The 18,931-nt window shown below is 40.5% G+C and overlaps 1 protein-coding gene across 3 annotated transcripts; it reads left to right on the top strand.

Moving 5' to 3' along the window:
- The first annotated feature begins 7,616 nt into the window (after window positions 1-7,616).
- LOC148027518 (uncharacterized) lies at window positions 7,617-12,688 on the top strand. Of its 3 annotated transcripts, none has more exons than XM_087689252.1 (4): window positions 7,617-7,726; window positions 8,184-8,315; window positions 11,777-11,872; window positions 11,945-12,688. In XM_087689252.1, the coding sequence occupies exons 2-4, from the start codon at window positions 8,209-8,211 to the stop codon at window positions 12,459-12,461; spliced, it is 720 nt and encodes a 239-aa protein (XP_087545378.1). In that variant the 5' UTR covers window positions 7,617-7,726; window positions 8,184-8,208; the 3' UTR covers window positions 12,462-12,688. The 3 variants fall into 3 exon arrangements, with proteins under 3 accessions (XP_087545378.1, XP_087545376.1, XP_087545377.1); XM_087689250.1 differs by having other exon boundaries at window positions 7,668-7,801; XM_087689251.1 differs by lacking the exon at window positions 7,617-7,726 and adding an exon at window positions 7,785-7,920.
- The last annotated feature ends 6,243 nt before the right edge of the window (window positions 12,689-18,931 follow it).

The raw sequence follows: 18,931 nt of genomic DNA on the forward strand, positions 1-18,931 counted from the left end.
TGGTTATGGGGATGTTGGTGAGATGGGTTATCACCTATGGGATTCACAAGCTCAAAAGATTATCCACGATGTTATTTTCTATGAGAAGAAAATGCAAAAGAAACTTGAGCATGTCATAGAGGTATGCATGATGATATTTTAGGAGGAGCCTCCTATTACTATGCAGCCAGCTAAACAACATGCTGTAGCAATAGTAGATGCCCCAGTGGCCCAGGTCCTTGATTCTCCACAATATGTATAGCCACAACCTATTTTGAGGCGACGGTCTACTAGAGATAGATGATAACTTGTGCAATTTGAGCCCTCCATGGATTATATTATGGTGATAGATGCTAGTGAGTCTCTTACTTATGATGAGGCCATGCACAAAGGTGATAGTCACTCTTGGAAGAGGACCATGCAGTTTAAGTATGACTCATTGCAAAAAAATCATACATGGGATTTGGTTCCTTTGCCTAGTGGCAAGCATGGGTGTACAAGGTGATTTTGACTCTGCGGAGGAGATGGACGACGAAGACAATGGTGAGTAAACACATTCCGACTATGTCTATTGTTCAGCCCGTACTATTAAGCACAATCACATCCAAGTAAGTAATTTTCAGCCATCCTTGCATGATTTTTTTAAGTTTTCAGTCATCCTTGCATCTGCAGCGCAGGTGGAAAGATGGAAAGAGGGGTGGTGTGCTAAAAAAATTTCCCTCTTTCCACCTTTCCACAGAGAGCTTGGTAGAGCCATGCCTCAACAACATGGCGAAGGGGTTCAACTCCCATGCTCTCTTGGAAGTGAATGAGCTTCCAAAAGCATGAATAGTAGTCACCATAGAAACAAATATATTGGCAAAGAAAGCAACGACGCAATAAGGTCATAATCTTGGAGTTCTTTAGTAGGAAAAACTTCAGATTCATGCTTTTAGGTGTATTGGTGACTTTTTTTAAAGGTTTATTAGTCAGTTTAAAGTGTTTAATCAAGTTTTCTAAAAATAATTATTATGAGAATGATGATCAACGTCCGTAGCGTCCCTTCATTCGCATGCGATTCAGGAAGTGTCTGGTGGTAGGTGGTGGCCGGTGTGTAAACGATTGTGGACGGAAGATGGACGGACACTTATTAATAACGAAAAGTGTCCACTGCCCAGTGTGTAAGCAGGTGAAGTGCCCGCCCAAGTCAACTTTTCCTGTGCCCACAAACTGGGCACAAATGGGGCGGGCAATGGCGGTGTGTAACCACCCTTAGACCCATTTCACACTTTGCCAGACGAACAACTCTATATCAATTTGCCGATCTGTGCAACAGTTGGCACTTTACTTTCGTATAAAATAGTGTTAAATTCAGTGAAAGACATGTCACCTCACAACTGGCTATACAAGGGGTTAAAAACTTAATCCACCTCTTATCTGACATATTAAAGTTATTTGAACAACACATAGACTCTTGTCCCTTGATCATAGTAGAATTCTCCCACCTATTTGTGATCAAGTAGTCATAGGGATCAACTACAATTTACCCTACAAGTTACGCCCTATGTAGGTTTGTAGGCTTCTATGGTTAACTCAATTTGAATACTTCATGGCATACTCGAGTAAATGCACCTATTGATCCCACAATGTGTAGATGCATGGAAGGAAGGAGAAGAAGAGAGACAAGCAATGAGAGGACAAAGAATCCAACATTGACAAACCACATATATCCACGTATTATGAACTTTGTCTAATAAATAGAGTAACCTCCTTTTTGGAGGGTACTCTATCGATTCCACCCCATGCCCATGAATCTCGTGACATAAGTTAATAACAACAACCACCAACCACATGTTGATTTAGACAACGAGGAAGAGTCATACAAATCAAATATACTTATGCGTGTCATGGCCCTTAATGTCAAGTGAACTATTGAATTTGAAAATTAACCCTAGAATTCTCAGACACGAGGGTTTTAAGTTTAAAATCTACAACTATTTTAGTTATCATATGATCCTAAAAACGACAAATTTTCAATGTTGGGCTAAACATACAAGAGTCTGAGACATTGGATGGACTTCTATTCTTTCAAAAGTTGCAACTCGCTTTGGCAACAATCTCTCACGTTGTCTTCTCAACGCTTGAAACTAACCATGCATCCTTCTCTCCAACCTAAAAAGGTAAGAACATAAGACTAGCTTCAAGGTATAGTGAGCTCACCTATCTAGCTTCTCACATTTGCACTCTCCCTCTCTCGATACATGGCTCGAGCAATGTTATCTCTTCGAGATGCCCCCCCAAGATGGATTGCCTCTTGTGTTGGCTCCGCTGCTTGAGCTCTTTGTATTGCTTGTGTGGTACCTGTGTTAGTTAGCATAGCAACCTCTGCTAATCCATTCCTCAAACTATTTTGCTGGTCCATGTCTTGATGAGCCGCATTACTTTCTCTATCAAGTTCTGCTGTCGCTTCATGTATCCATGCATCATCAAAACCATCTCCATGCACAATGCATATATTATGTAGAACAATGCATGCTGCCACCATCTTTGGGACATTTTGTAAAAGCATGTCACATCTCTTTAACAATATATGAAATCGCGCTTTAAGGATGCCAAATGCCCTTTCAACTGACATACGAGTACTTGATTGTATGTAATTCCAATAATAACGTTCCGGAGATAGCCCATCCTTACTACCTTTGAAAGGAGGAAGCATCCAAAAGTGTGCAGGATAAGCACAATCGCCTAGTAGACAGTATTGTCCTAGAGCTTTGTTTGTGCATCGTTTTCCTAGGTCTGAACGTTGAAAAACATTCCAATCGTGCATAGAACCTGCACAGCCAATGTCATAGTCCCAAACAACACATTTGGCTGCCACGCTTATCTGTAGAATAATAGAGTGGAAGCCCTTCCTATTAAAATAATCTTCGTGGTTCTCCCTTGGGGCAATGATGGGTATATGACTACCATCTACTGCACCAATAACATATGGTATGCCTCGAAGGGCTTGAAATGCACCATCATATTTTTGCATTTGTTGTGGGGAAGGCCACTTTACATACACACTATGCAATCCAGAAGCACCCAGTGCATCGCAAAAGTCCAAAACAGCCAGCTGTGTAAACGAAGTTGAGACTCCGTACAAATCGGCTATTAGTCCCAAGCTTGAGCCGCTCGCCAAGCGATGCAAAGCCACACAGACCCACTTCTCCACAGGTACTGCCCTTCTATAGTTCATATTCTTGCGTCGCATTTGTGGTGCTAATTTCGCGACGAGATATTCAAATGTACTCCTGCTAACTCGTAACCTGCTTTTAAACATTCGGTTTGTATAACTCCCTAGAAGCCTCCGCTCCATAAAAGTTTGTGGTCTTGGATAGGCCCAACATGACCGTCGATCGTGCCTTCGCTGACCTATCCTGGCTCGACGTGCAATGTAACCTCGAGCCATGTACTCCATCAAAGTATGCAATAGCATGCTTTCATCGTCCCCGTCATCCAAATCACTCAACAATAGTTGAAACATTGCTATGACAGCAACTACAACACCGATGACACACATTATAAAAAAACTTTCGTCATCCATTCACCTATCAAAAGATTTGACGAAACTTTATGAGACACTTGAAGAGAGATGTAAAGGTAGAATAAAAAACTTGTTTTTTAAAAAGTTCCAAATTCATCTACAGTTGAATTCATCATTCATTTTTAAGACTTTTGATTCCATCTAATAGACCAGATACCGAGGAGGTAAGTGTTCCATGATAACGAGCTTGTGCTCTTCAAATGTTTTTTTTTCCTCTAGGTTTGATTTTTGGTTCGCTAACATTGGGGCAGTGCTAGCCATGTCACTGAGAGACTCCTCTATCTTTCTACCCTTTTTATTGCGTGCTCCTTGGTTGGTTGTTTGATCATGCACGATCTTCGAAGGCTCATTGGAGCCAATGTCTTCTTGGGTGTGGTCACCCTGATCATTGGAGACTGATGTATTGTTGTCTTCTGACGAAGACAACCCACCAACAGACGAGGCATGTGCATCGTAAACAACATTGGCACGATTCCACATATATTCATCCACAATATCATACCACTGACAAATGATTCTGCGATCATTGCCTGATATGGCATTGTGGGCCTTATCCTTTCTATATGACTCATAAACGCGTCCCCAACGTTTTCTGCATGCCTCACCATCTTTGTCAAACTCTGGAAATAGCGATGCTAGCTTGGTGGCAACCTTGGACCATATATCCACTCCTTGCTTCGATGGCTTTGAGAACTCCACACTCATGGATTCTCGGATGTGAATGAGTTGTACTGTCCATGCATCCTTCCATTGCGCAAACGGTTTTTTTGTGGCTATTGTATGACCTTGTGTCTCAGGACCGTCATTCTGATTCTTTCCTTTCCGCGCCCTCTTTGGTTTAGGAGGTTTAGGAGCATTAGACTCCGATGATGTTCGTCGTGGACGTTGTTTGATGGCATTCTCGGAAGATGGCACCATTGGTTCTTGAGCCTGAACCAAGTCAACCTCTTCACATGAGTCCTGGTTGGCATCACAAGAACTTATTGCTTATGGTTCTTGTTGTCGTGGTGCTGAGGGACCATGTTGAGGACTATGTGCAACTAGATGAAGAATTACATTATTGTGTACTGTTGTGGGTCTCTCTATACCTAATATTCTTGGTCGTTGAAACGGTACGAATTGAGGAGGACGGGGATTGATCAAAGGAGGGCGGTTTGGAAACACATTTACAGGGATATTGCCAACGACAATGTGGCTTGGCATGTGGTTTGTAACACCCACACTTTGGCTCAAAAAGTACATGAAGTCATTATTGCATATTGCATCTTGGCTCATTTGAGACACGAACTGGTGAAACTCCTCCATGGGAGTGCTCTCTTGAGAATCCATTCCAATCGTCCACCTTACGCATGAAAATTGATCCATCATTTACAATATGTGAATGGACAAACAAGTTTATTGTTCTTTACATAATGCACTCCATTTTTTTTATTTACATATCAATAATTGATTGTAAGGTGATAACTATAGGATAACTCCAATTACATTGCAATTTATCTTACAATTAGAAAACAATATGGTTAAAGAACAATAAAGAAAAGGAAATGTTATACAGATACATTGATTCAAACAAAATGATGGGATGTATGTATAGACAATAAGTTTTAGCCATTGTCAACCTGTAATAGATGCCAAACATATATAGCGGAACTAAGAAAGGATTCATTGCAACGATGAACAATTAGAAAACAATATTGTTAAAGAACAATAAAGAAAAGGAAATGTTATACAAATACATTGATTCAAACAAAATGATGGGATGTATGTATAGACAATAAGTTTTAGCCATTGTCAACCTGTAATAGATGCCAAACATATATAGCGGAACTAAGAAAGGATTCATTGCAACGATGAACAATTAGAAAACAATATGGTTAAAGAACAATAAAGAAAAGGAAATGTTATACATATACATTGATTCAAACAAAATGATGGGATGTATGTATAGACAATAAGTTTTAGCCATTGTCAACCTGTAATAGATGCCAAACATATATAGCGGAACTAAGAAAGGATTCATTGCAACGGCGAACATATATCAAACAATATGGTTAAAGAACAATAAAGAAAAGGAAATGTTATACAGATACATTCATTCAAACAAAATGATGGGATGTATGTATAGACAATAAGTTTTAGCTATTGTCAGCCTGTAATAGATGCCAAACATATATAGCGGAACTAAGAAAGGATTCATTGCAACGATGAACATATATCAAACAATATGGTTAAAGAACAATAAAGAAAAGGAAATGTTATACAGAGACATTGATTCAAACAAAATGATGGGATGTATGTATAGATAAGAAGTTTTAGCCATTGTCAACCTGTAATAGATGCCAAACATATATAGTGGAACTAAGAAAGGATTCATTGCAACGATGAAATACTGCTAAGCAAACAAAAACCCTCCAATAAAACCTGAGTCAAATTGAAACCAGACCACCTAGCAAGAGTTTAGGATACTCAAAATTTACAATAATACATTCCTACAAATACAATTAAATAAATTAATTGGTAGAACATCAGTTGTAATGAGGGTCCACTCAAAAAGTTTCAAGATATTGTGGCATTCCAAAGGCGTTGGTGCAGAAAGTATGAACATAAATAAAATAGGCAGTCAGCAAGGAATTCTAAATTTCAACTAATAATAGAACAGGCATTCAACAAGTGTTCTACTTCAAAAAGTACATAAACGATATTCATTTATGTTCATACAATTCTCCATAACATTATTTTCAATTGAAGCTTGATTGATGATTCCTGCAATGATTGCTACAGAGATGAATAGCTATCAGAAAATTGCTATCAGAGATGAATAGCAATCTCATATGTATCAGAAATTGGGAGAAGCCAAAGACAGTGGGGCAGCAGCACATGGAGGTAGAAACACATGCATGCTGAAATGTTGCAGGCTTGAAACACAGGCTTGAAATGTTGCATGCACAACAGGCAAGACACGATATGAAAACACAGTCCAATTAATGTTTTTGACTGATTAACACTTGCTTATAAGGCAAATCATGGGTTAGCTGCAAACTGGTCAGTCAAGGTCAATAGAATCACCTGTGAAACATTACCAGGTCGATCAAAGAGAGAGAGAGAGAGAGAGAGAGAGAGAGAGAGAGAGAGAGAGAGAGAGAGAGAGAGAGAGAGAGAGAGAGAGAGAGAGAGAGAGAGAGAGAGAGAGAGAGAGAGAGAGAGAGAGAGAGAGAGAGAGAGAGAGAGAGAGAGAGAGAGCATACATGTGAAGGCTGCGAAGTTCTGCTCTGATAAAGACCTCTGCCTCCGAGCTAGAGCTCTGATAAAACCCTCCGTTGAAGCTTGCGAATCACCTGTGAAGCCTACAAATTACATGCAAGCAATTGGCCATGATTAAACCCTGAACTGGTTTCTGCAACAGAGAGAGACCTGGCTGGATGCATGATCATCAAAGATGCCTTCCCACCTTCACGATGTGTACATTTTCATGCGAAGAGAGGGATGATGAATCCAGAAAAACACAGAGACATGAACCTTCACGATGTGTACATTTATGCATGTGGTGAAACGGGCAACACAGGGAAGCTCCTGTGTATCAACGGCTCCCTATGTATCAACGGCCACAGGGTGCACCTACCTGGAGCCCACTCATGTGGGTAGAAAGTAGAGAGAGAGCATGGCGGCTAGAGAGATCATCACAGGAGGTGGAGCCAAATGGGCTGTAGCAACGGGAACGAGATCTAGGCAACGGGAACGGGCAACGGGAAGCCCTCTCTCTGTCCTGGAGCCCACATGCCAACAAAGGAGGAGCCAATCAGATCGTGGACTCGGTCGCAGGACGGAACAAGACGGGGGAGCTCCCCCGCCCTGCGCAACGCAAAAAGGGGACGGGGGGAGCATTGAAGTCCCCCAAAAGGGCGAGATGCCGGGCGCCCCCAGTGTATAAGAGGGGGGCACCCACTTTTGAAGATCTGGCCTTCTTATTGGCCTGATCTTATATGCTTGGGCGGCCGCAGCCCGGTGTGTAACCACCCTAAGTGTAAACCTCGAGTGTGCCCCCCCAACTACACCGAGCTAGGTGTGAGGTGTGTCTCCCAAGCACACTATAAGCACCAACATGGGAAAATGGCAAACAGAGCGAAGGAACTTCCCTAACCGTCTTGGGTTTTTTTTTCTTGGTGGTTCCGGACGACACACGCAGTAATATTTGCTCCTCTTTCTTTCTGTTTCTCTTTCGCTTGCTGCATCTTCCCTTTTTCTTTGCATCTCTCGCTGGTAAGCCGACTTTCTTCCCTGCCGATGAGTCCTCAACCGCCTCTTTTTAGGGTTTCGAATTGCCTGCAGGCGCTCCTTGCCTGCCTGATTCCTCGGTCGATGCAATCGTTTTCTTTTTCGTATGGTGACCTAACACCGCCTCCGATAGCATCCCTCTCTCTTCTTGCATTTGCCATCACCTCAAAGCTTCTCGAGCTCCCCCCTTCTTTAGTCCTTTCAGTTTCACAACTTGTTTTAGACCTCTAGGTCATTGCCTGGACGCAGAACCTGCCTCTGGCCGGTTGTTGCATTGAAGTGCTTGCGGTTCCTGTCTAGGCATTGTCTGTTCTTCGGGCTTATGTGGTTGTTATGTGATGCCTTGGCACGTCTTGATGTGGTGCAGGTGTTTGCTGTAGCCACCAGGCAACATGGGGATTGACAATCTCGGTTCTCGGAAGGGGCGTGGAAACGAGGGACGGCGTGCGCCAGGTGCTGTCAGAGGTCCGTCCCGAGGGAAAAACAGGCGCACTTCTAGGTATTTTCCTTTCCTAGGCCGGATCTCGATGCTACTTAACAAAAGTTCATTTTTGGATCACATGTGGCCCTTTAAGTTTGTATGGTATTTACTAGGTTTTGGAAGCTGTCAAAGTAGTGAAATTGCTAGCCTAGATGTGCACTGCGATTTTGTATCTTCTTAATTATAACTTTTCTCTACAATTACTTTTGCGATTGATTTGGTAGAGGTTTACAAGTGAGCACAATGAACAAGATAGACGAATTTTGCAATCATTTTATCATTATTTGCATAAATACTTTCAAGATTGATTATGTAGAGAAGTAGATTTGAAGTCTGGTATGCAGATTGATTTTGTGGGTGCAGGCAAGCTCCGAGTGATCCAGATGAATTGTTTCTGAGTATCTGAACTCTACAATAACGAGCTGCGTTCGCCAGAGAAAAGATGGCTGGTCTTGTAGTGTTCTAAGAGGTGTATTCTCGCTTGGGCTGAAATACAGATTGATGCCTAAAGAAGTGTAGAAGCACATAGTTTGCATTTGGTTACAAGAAATGAAAGAAAAAATGGCACTGTCCACTGTCCATGGTGTTACTCTCACACATGGACATCTTTTTGCCAGGTTGCTTTATCTTATCCACATGTGAGCTTTGTTATGTATGACTAAAAACCAGCACATTGGATTAGCTGGGTCAGTCCATCCCCTTCAGTTTATAGTCAGCTTTCGGACTACTCTCCTTACTTTTAACACATTGCAATCAGCGATAAGCTCTTAACATTCAAAAGACCCAGCAATGAGCTCACAGTCTGATCTAGCTTATGTCAGTCCACCTCCTTGAGTCCACAGTCAGCTTTTGGACTGCTGTGACCTAGACCATTTGCCTACTAACAGCAGTCGTGAAATTTGTCTTCTTACTTAAACACCACATAGCAACCAACGTTGAACTTTAAACATGCCAAAGACCTAGCTTAATGTAATTGGAGTGCATGCATGCATCTTTGCGAACATCAGATCTTTTTATTATTGGTTTGATACAAATCATGTGCAAGTGAAAAGTTGGTCCTTGATATGTGTTTACAGGAGCCAGCATGGTTGCTCATGTGATCAGATTGCACACATGCATTTTTATCAGTGTTTGGTAAGTCAGCATGGGCTTGTTGGGCCATGATAACAACATTTGAATAGAGTCAGCTTGGGCTGTGATAAAAGCAGTTGCATGAATTTCTGTATTAGCTTCTCTTTTTGCCTTTCGCCTGTCCTCCTGCTGCTCCCCTCTTCCTCTGCCTTTCAATCTGTCCTCCTGTCCTTACATGTGGAAGTTTACTGCTATTCTAGTTAAAGGAGATTAATAGGAGGAGGTAGATACTGGCTTTGTGGTTTCGCTCTTCTTGTATGCTTGGCCATGTATATATTTGGAATTAATGTGATCCCAACATACTCGGCTTTTTCTAGGCCTTTAAAAAATGACTTGCGTTTTTGAAATGACACATTCACCTAGGCTTTTATTGGTCGCCCAGGCTCTTTACTTATTGTTATCTTAAATGAAAGCTTTCATACCAGTTTCATTTGCTGTTGCTCACTAGTTAATCATAGTTAAAAATATGAGATGCCTACCAAATTTAGGATGTATGCCTCAGCTCATGGTGGCTGCATAGTTCAAACACATTTTTGCATTGGGAAGTGAATGCTCAGTTTTGATTGAAGCAATATTGGAGATAAATATGTCCAGGCTTTGGCTGCATCATTAGAACTTTTGCCAGATGGTAGTTTACCCAACATTGCTTCCACGTAGAAGGGGATGCCTCAGCTGTGACTCTCCTAGACTTGGTGTTACTGCAATGTTGTAATTTATATATAGTATGCAATTTCAGAGGGACTACAATTTGGACTTCTACATGTGGGCAGTGTCCTACAGAGTAGTAGTGTCTTATTGTATCTGTGATGCATTAATTGATGGTTATGTATGCATTGCAGTTATTTCATGCATGTGACATATACATATCTTCATCTTTACATGCTTCTGTTTGTTTACTCTAATCTTGATGTATTGCGTGCATGATTTTGTGTTAATGTATATATTTGCACATGCAAGCATCTATACAGCAAAAATTTCAAATGCCCGTACATTTACTATCTGCAGAAGTTTTGGCGGTCTGTAGATGGGCTAAATGTGGGGAAAGTGCATTTGATCCCAATTTCTGTATGTTATCTGTAATTGTGTTGGAGTTCTGTATTGTGGACTAAGGTGGGGAGAGTGCATGTGTGATACTTCTGTTTATTCGGAGTATATCGTACAACGCTAGCTTGATTTGGAAAGAGCCTGCTTAGTTTGACCATATTGATGCGTGCATGCTTAAGAGTGACTATCTTGATGCGTGTGAAAAATTTGTCAATAACTTTGTTTTGAAACTAGTTTCCTTTTAATGCAGAGGGAAGATGCTACAGCTCTATGAGTTGATAACGAGAAATCTCAAATTTAGTATACAAATTTTACGTAAAGATTTGTTCCACAAGATGCATGTATATAGACTTTGCCCTTGTTTATCCAGATCCTTCATTATTCCATGTGAGAATGACCTATGACGGCATCAAAATTGATGCAACTCTTGCTATAGCCAGTTCTGAATTTTGGAGACAACATTGGAACCTGTTTTTTTCGTAGATTTTAGGGTTTCTAAACTGTATGCCCTCACCTTAGGGCTTCCTGGGTTGGGCAGCAAGAACGAATTCAAGGATCGTCATCAAAGGTTGCTCATTTTGCTCTTCTCTGCAGGAGTTCAAGCCCACAAGTCTTTGGAAAGCTCTTCAGAGAAGCTTCTGCCACATGCATGCAAGGCTCAAGCACACAATCAGGCGCTAGCACACTCTCTCTTCCTCTCCTTACACAGTTCACAGCACAAAAGGGAATACAATTAAAACAAAACAACATAAAAGAGCAGGCCTTGCAGTGCCTTTCTGTCTGCAAATTTGTTGCAGCACACACCTTCTCAAGGTTAGGGTTCTAGTGATTGTTGTGTGTAGCAATAACCAGAATTAAGGATACCATAAAGTGGAGCCCTTGCTCTTTAGCTACTCAGCATCAAATATAAAGCTGGAACCCTTAGGAGACCATAAGCTGAAGGCCTTGGTCTTTGGTTGCTCAGTATGAAACAGTTACCACTTGCCTTAATGCGGGGAGGTTCTATCTCAGTAATCTTAGGGGCTGGCGTACTGAAATTCTAATGGCAAAGGTTCAACTTATGAAAAGTTGCTTGTGTTTTCTTACTCATGAAACAAAAGTTTTAGATCATGTGTATTACCCATCAGTACGGCAAAAATTTGCATGGGTCAAAAGCGTCAGCTTTTCTGTGGACTCAGTCAAGTAGGTATGTCATTTGGTTAGATTCTGACTTTGTCCGATCTGAAGTTGTATGCTAGAATTTCACCAAATTTGTTGTCTTGTACTGTCTGCTTTCTTTGAATTCATGGCTTTTTTTTTGGCAGGCTCCCCCCTGATGTTTGCATGAACTGTCGCCGCTCTGGGCACTTTGCTAGGGACTGCCCAAATGCAGTTCTATGCAACAATTGTGGACTTCCAGGGTAAGTTGACTACATGCTCAGTCATTGGGTCATTGTAGTTTGTTGAAACTCTAATGTGCCTGTCTTTTGCAGGCACGTTGCTTCAGTTTGTAGGAATGAACCTGTGTGTTGGAATTGCAAAGAACCGGGGCATAATGCAAATACCTGCTCAAACGAGGGAGTATGCCGTTTGTGCCGCAAGGCTGGCCACATAGCAAAGGACTGCACTTCTAAAGATGGTGTTGACACTAGGCTCTGTAAGAACTGTCACAGACCTGGACATCTTGCAGCAGATTGCAAGAATGAGAAAGCATGCAACAACTGCCGCAAGCCTGGACACTTGGCCAAGGATTGCCAAAACAGTCCTGTATGCAATATCTGCAACCAGAAGGGACACATTGCACGTGACTGTCTACCACAGCTACCGCCAGGGCGTTCAGTTCCCCCTCCACATTACTCAGATATTCCAGTCTGTCGCAATTGCCGTCAGCCAGGTCACTTTACTAGTGAGTGCATGCTATCTTTCATCTGTGAGAACTGTGGTGGTCGGGGGCACATAGCTCTTGATTGTCCTTCTGTGCCAATGGTGTATTCAGGCATGTACCGATGATTTTGTGCCAGAACTTAGAAAATGGACGGGTGATAGTTCAACTTTGAAGGGTTTTGAATGTAGGTTTGAAAGGGTTGTCCTCCTTTGCACTCATAGACTGGAGGAGTTGATTGTGCCAGAACTTTTTACAAAATGGAAGGGCTGTGGGCTGTTCAGCAGTCATGACAACAGATGTTCAACTTTTGAAGAGTTTTGATTCGAGGTCTGAAAGGTGGTTCTTATTTGCACTATGGACTGGAGGAGATGAATGAGTCTACCAAGAAGTTGGGTTTTATTTGCTTGTTTTGTGGCAATCATTATGCTAGGCTTTATGAGACTTCTGTTGTCTTTTATGGAATGTTTCAGATGAGTGGATGGAGTGTTATTTCATGTGGTGTGATCAGATGATCATTCAGCTTAGACAATGAGAATAGTCGGATGGGAGATGGGAGAGGGATTAGCAACATACGCTGGTATATGGTGGTTGATGTGTGCAACATGTGGTGGGGTGGGTGTATGTGGGAGAAGGGGGGGCAACATGAAGTGGGGTGGGTGTATGTTGGGGGAAGGGGGCAACATGAGGTGGGGTAGTATACAGCCTGAGATAGGTGCCATGTATGGTGGGAGATGGGGCGATGCACGGTTGGGGGTATGTGGTGGGTGATGAGGGAAAACATGTGGTGGGGTACCATATGGTGTTCATTTGAAAGGTGTTCATTTGAAAATACCTAGCTAAGATGGAAGAGCCTTTTGTAGCACGTCAAAGTTGTATGCCTGTGTGAATGTGCTTTTCTGACCAAGGTTTTTCCAAGATAACTTTTCAGAGAGTCGGATTATTACCCTGTGCTGTTTAACCCGGGCAACTGTTGCTTGGGAGACCAAAATGGGTCAATTTTACCTTCTGCTGTTTATTATCCATGCAAGCGTGAAACTGGGAAACTGGAACACTTCAAGAGTTTGTCATTATTCCCAATGTCACCAATAATAGTTTTTCTACTTTCTAGTTAGGCTTTTAAAGTGAACTTGCTTTATTGAGCTCTTTCTCTAATTTGGACTTGCTATAGGGCAGAAAGTCTTTGCTCTGGCTAGCAGTAGTTGCTGATGGGTGTTTGTTTGGAAAAGCTAAAATCTTTTGACTACAATGTGCTTTCTCTGCTAAATGCATTTTTGCAGCATGGTAGAAAGACCATAACCCTAATTAGTGAATCGTTTGCTCTGAGAGTTGAAGTATGCCTGGTTAAAGGGGCTTATAGAAGTTTTGATGAGGAGTCTTGAGGCAAGGGTTATCTAGGATCTAGACTCCAGTTCCTAATAGTTCTTGGATGCATTCTCCATTTATATGACAGTCATGTGAACATAGCAAGAGATGATTGGTATGCTACTTAAATGTTTCAAGTCTCTTCAATAAGACTATAGCTCAGCCACGACTCTGAGCATTGGTCTAGGTTTAAGTCACTGACAGGTGGAGTCCTGTCCATCTGTACTATTGAATTGCTGTTACTTGACTCAGGAAAATCTAGAAAACTTAAGCTATGATAAGAGGATATATAGCTGATTCCATTGGGGCAGGTTTTCTTTAGCATTTTATTCCATGAAGAGGGATGTGAAGACCCTGTTATAAAGGAACAAGGGCATAATCACTATTCAAAGGGCCTTCAACTACAGATTAGAAACTTGACAGCCTGCTTGGATATGAGTCCATTGAACAACTTGAGCGGTAAATTGTGGATAGAGAAGTCTTTTAACTCTGTCGGTCTGCCCTGCCTCTTCAGTATGTAAACCTTGTGTTGTATTTGGGTAAAATGGAGGCCAAGCAAATCTATTTACCACCGTATCAGTTGCTGTGATGGTTACAAGGTGATGCCACAACTTCCCTGATAGTGAAGAAGGTATTGTTTTAACCTCCTTTTGTAGACAATGTTAGGAGTTAGAGAGCTTGTTGAATAGTGTATTACTTTTATGTAGATACCAGGCTGTGTTCGAAGTCACCTCTTACCTTGTGTGCAAGGGGGCAAGGAATTTAGTTCATTGTGCAAAATTGTGCTGCCAAAGATTTATTGGCTTGGTTCTTGATTACTTCAGTACAGAGCACGTCTGAGTCAATTTTTGTTGTCGAATCCCCAATCTCACTACATACGTAAATCTGAATAGGAACGGTTTATATATATTTTTTAAAGATTTAAGGCAAAAGTTAAGAGTGATGAGAAGCACAATTGAGCTAGCCAATATGATGATCTATCGCAGTCCATGAAAACTGGTGAATTGTCAATGTTCAACTTGGTGCTGCATGGCAATATGATTATCTATTGCAGCTCATAAAAACTGTTGAATTGTCAATGTTCAATTTGGTTGATTTGTAGGTTGTTCAATGGAAGGAATTGCCACATGGCAATGTAACCCAACTCAATAATGAACAAAATGAGTTGGAAATGTGGTAGATGATAGCACATTGTTGGAGCCCCCATGTTTTGTGGACTTTCATGGAGCTCACGAGTGGGTGATGGCAATAAAAATTCATTGATTTCTAGCACCTACCTTATAGTAATTGAGAGTGGTTGAATGTAGATAGAGCAGAAAATCTGATGGAAGGGCAGAACTTATGAATGTTGTAGTTCTTTGATGAAAAATCACTTAGAATATTATATCCACTTAGAATATTATATCCTCTCCAAATCAGAACAAGAGGAAATGGGTGGTGAGATGTGCATGGGAGGAAATGCTTTGAATGGTCATCAAATATCTAGTTGTGAATAGACTGGTTTGACTAAGTGATGATATGAGGAGCTATCAAAGGATTGTAAAGCACTTTCACTGCATTTAAAACATTTGGGACCAAAATGATAGGGAAGGGTGTGCCAACAAGGGAGGGTGGGTTGTACAAAAGAGGATGAAGAGGATGTGCAGTGTGTGCATCTTTGGTCAATTAAATTGTGAAGGCTAACAAATTATCCTCATTAAATAGATTGAGCTTCCCCAACTGATGTCCACGTTTGGGATCTTGTAAGTTCAAGTTGAAATACTATAAAGACGATTTCCATTTACAGCTACATGCAAACTGTCTCATTTATATAATCTTAATTCATTAAGGTAATCATGTGAAAAAAGCCGCCCTCTTTTGCAAGGAAAAGATATCAGAAGAGTCCTTGTATAACCTTAATTTGCAATGGTGATCATTTGATAAATATAAGCCTTCATCTTGGGGGGAAAAAATGAATTGAGAATTAAAGAATTTTAACTTTGTTTTGAAACCATGAGTTGAGGATCATAAAACTTTTTCATTTAAAGAGAATTGGAGATGAGATTGGTGTTATCACTAAATTCACAAAACCATCATTTTATGTTTTTCAAACACTGACTTATGATTGTGCTTTTGATTTGAACAATAATTAGTGATGTTGACCGTAAACATACCATAAGCTATTGATTAATTAAATTAAAGCAACAAGATGTGTAGTGATTGGCCAGCCTCAATCATGCCAAGGTCTACTCTTGTGATTCAGTCCCTAGAGACAGCATGGTAAAAGACTTGGTCACTGTAGGAAGAAAAGAGGCTTTGTAGGCTCGAACCCAATCATAAGTATGAATGTCTCCAAATGGAAAAAGATATTTCTTCGCACAAGGCTACTCACTTGGGTAACACAATTGATAAGGGTGTGGTTAGTCACTCCTTACTATAGACTAAATGTATTTAGATGGTGTCTCCTTCTCAAGAGACTACCTATGAGGAAGAATTTGGCTTGTCACGTGCAAATATTGCCACTCTGCCCCTTTTGCAATAAAGCGGAAGAAGACGAATAACATCTCTTTTGGGAATGTGTCCACACTGGGCCAACCTGGAGTAGAATAAAGTGGTGGTTGTATGAACCAACCTCAAGAACCAATTTAGTATGTTTGTTGCCTTTTTTGTTGATTTTAGAAATCTAGATGAAGTCAACATGCAACTAATCTCCACGATTAGTGTTTGTTGTTCTCAAGTTTGTATGGGAAAGAAGTAATGAGTACATTTTTGGTAGATGACCCAAGAAACCTCTTGATGAGTGTTGGTAATTACCAACTTGCGAAATTAGAGTGTTGATGAAGCAACTTAGAAGCTCTCATTTGATTTACAGGCTTTTTTGCAAAAAGCTTAGTTTGATGGCTTGATGCCATGTTGTAAGGACTTTTACCTTGCCCTTTTGATGAAATATATAATTAAGCGGCATTACAAAAAAAAAAGAGGATGTGTAGTGGTTGTGTTAGTCCTCAAGTAAACAATGCATCAATGGGCTTTAAAGCTTCTAGCTATTGCATTTTGAAACAAGCACCATAATAAGTAAATAAGTAAGGTCCATATTGTAATGCACCCTCTTTCATTAAAGCATGGTGAAGTGCAACCTATGAAACAACCTTTGGTAATGCGATACATAGAGAGAGACCCATAAACACAATCGTATACACGTGCACATATATATATGTATATATGTGTACACACATGCACATACAAGATGTCAGTCATGAGAATGTACTTGGCCATCCATGATGAATTGGGGCACTTATTTGGCACTTTCATTCTAACATAGTGGACACCATGGGACTACCTCTATGTTTAGGAGGTGGTTCCCTCTAGTTCCACCTCCTAGACATAGACCCCTTCTAATTGGTGTGGGATTGTCTTGTGGGCTTGCCTTATTGCATATAGTGGTATGGAATTGTTATGTTACACGAACATTTTTCTCCCCCCAAAATTAGAACATGGATGTATGTTATCATGTATATGCAATCTTTTCTTCTTTTTGTGCCTTTATGATTGTTACTTCCATACCCATCAAGCAATGGTACCAATTTTCATTTTTACACTTATCTCCTTGTTTGTCACCCCAGCTTAAGCACTACTCCATGTGGACTTCAATTATGGTGCGTTGAAGAAAAGTTGGTGGGACTTTGAATTACAATTTGGTGTGGCATAGTATTAATGCTCTTGCAGTTTCTAATATGGAATATATATACATATGATTCTTCCTTCTAGTTTATCATCATTGGTAGCCTTTTTTGATAAGCTCAGGGCATGGAATAAATACTTTATGGATGATTAGTTGGAGTACTACTTATTGACTTTATTGCTCATGATCTTGTGGAAGCTTAAATGGTAAAAAATGGACGTTGTAGGTTGACCCTAGGATTGGTCATGTTTAGCCCCACATTTCCAATCATTATCCAAATCCACACTTGATTACCCTTGCTATTGTTATACTCACTTGAACTTGTCCTACATAATCACCTTCTGCACCAGTCCCTCTTTCATTTTTAGAATAATGGTGACCACATTGATTTAGATCAAAATGGCCACCCTTGCGAGTACCCACTATGGAAGTACCTAAGGTATTACATACTAACATGGTATAAAATATGAATCCATATTTGTTACATCCTTTCTTCTGGTTTTTTCATGTAAAGGATTGTTCATACTCCAACTATAGCAATAAAGTTTGAGGACTTCCCCTCTCCCATCTTAACACTTATCAAATCTTTGTGCGACACCTAGTTATGGCACTTGGGCTATAGTTTCCAAGTTCATGGCTACATTCAACACTCCTAAGCATGGCTTGGCATACATGCCCTCAACCTCATTAGTATTGCTCAAATGGGGCAATGGTTGTGTTGGCTACATTTATCATTTTGCCAACTTGTAAAAGATATTTGGCATTCAATTAGACATGTTGAAAAGGATAGCAACCAAGTTGCTCCATTGACACATGCAACACAGGTGGTTTGTGTTGGTCCTCACTAATCATCTACCTGGTTGGTTTTGTAGGTAACATGTGTAACCTCTCCATATCTCCTTGGATATCAAATTCTCTTAACCGATGTTTTTGAAATATCTTTTGTCCCCCTCATGGGGAGACTCTTATGTATACATTGCAATTTGCAATATTGTTCATTATACATTTTTTGGTGACTATGCATTTTGATATTCAATGCATGAATTTGGCACATTTTGTTGGTTGGTACTGGTACTTCCTTGTCACACACACACACACACACACACACACACACACACACACACACACACACACAAGCACGCACGCACGCATATCTTATCAAGAAATTTTCTTGTTAATAGGATTGTACCCTTGCATTAGTAAGGTGGATTACCATAATACCTTGAGAAACTTTATAACAAATTATTTGCCTTTTTTGTTTGGTGTGGGGATTATCTACCCCAATAGTCTTTGAAGATTCTAGGGGTATTCAAGTTAGAAATAGGATGGGTAATTGCTACCCCAATCATGATGGATCCATGTCACAACAAATATGATATGTACCTCAAATAGTAAAATTGTGACTTTGTGTTGTCAGTTTCTATATGTGTGCTTATCCATAGATTTGTGTATCATTGATATTTTCATGAACTTTTGACTTAATACTATGATTCATCATATTGGATCAAAACTATTGAGGGTTGCATTGATTGTGGATACACAACAAAAGTTTATCAACCAACACACCTTCAC

Source organism: Lygodium microphyllum, chromosome 12 (assembly GCF_053477565.2).
Source record: "Lygodium microphyllum isolate KBCC chromosome 12, Lygodium_microphyllum_v1.1.10, whole genome shotgun sequence".
Lineage (NCBI taxonomy): Eukaryota > Viridiplantae > Streptophyta > Polypodiopsida > Schizaeales > Lygodiaceae > Lygodium > Lygodium microphyllum.

What these genes read in the sequence shown, in the direction of transcription:
- LOC148027518 (XM_087689252.1), top strand. Translation starts at nt 8,209, where the DNA reads ATGGGGATTGACAATCTCGGTTCTCGGAAGGGGCGTGGAAACGAGGGA. An exon ending in AAAAACAGGCGCACTTCTAG is followed by an intron (nt 8,316 to 11,776) that starts GTATTTTCCTTT and finishes TTTTTTTGGCAG; the next exon opens with GCTCCCCCCTGATGTTTGCA. An exon ending in AACAATTGTGGACTTCCAGG is followed by an intron (nt 11,873 to 11,944) that starts GTAAGTTGACTA and finishes TGTCTTTTGCAG; the next exon opens with GCACGTTGCTTCAGTTTGTA.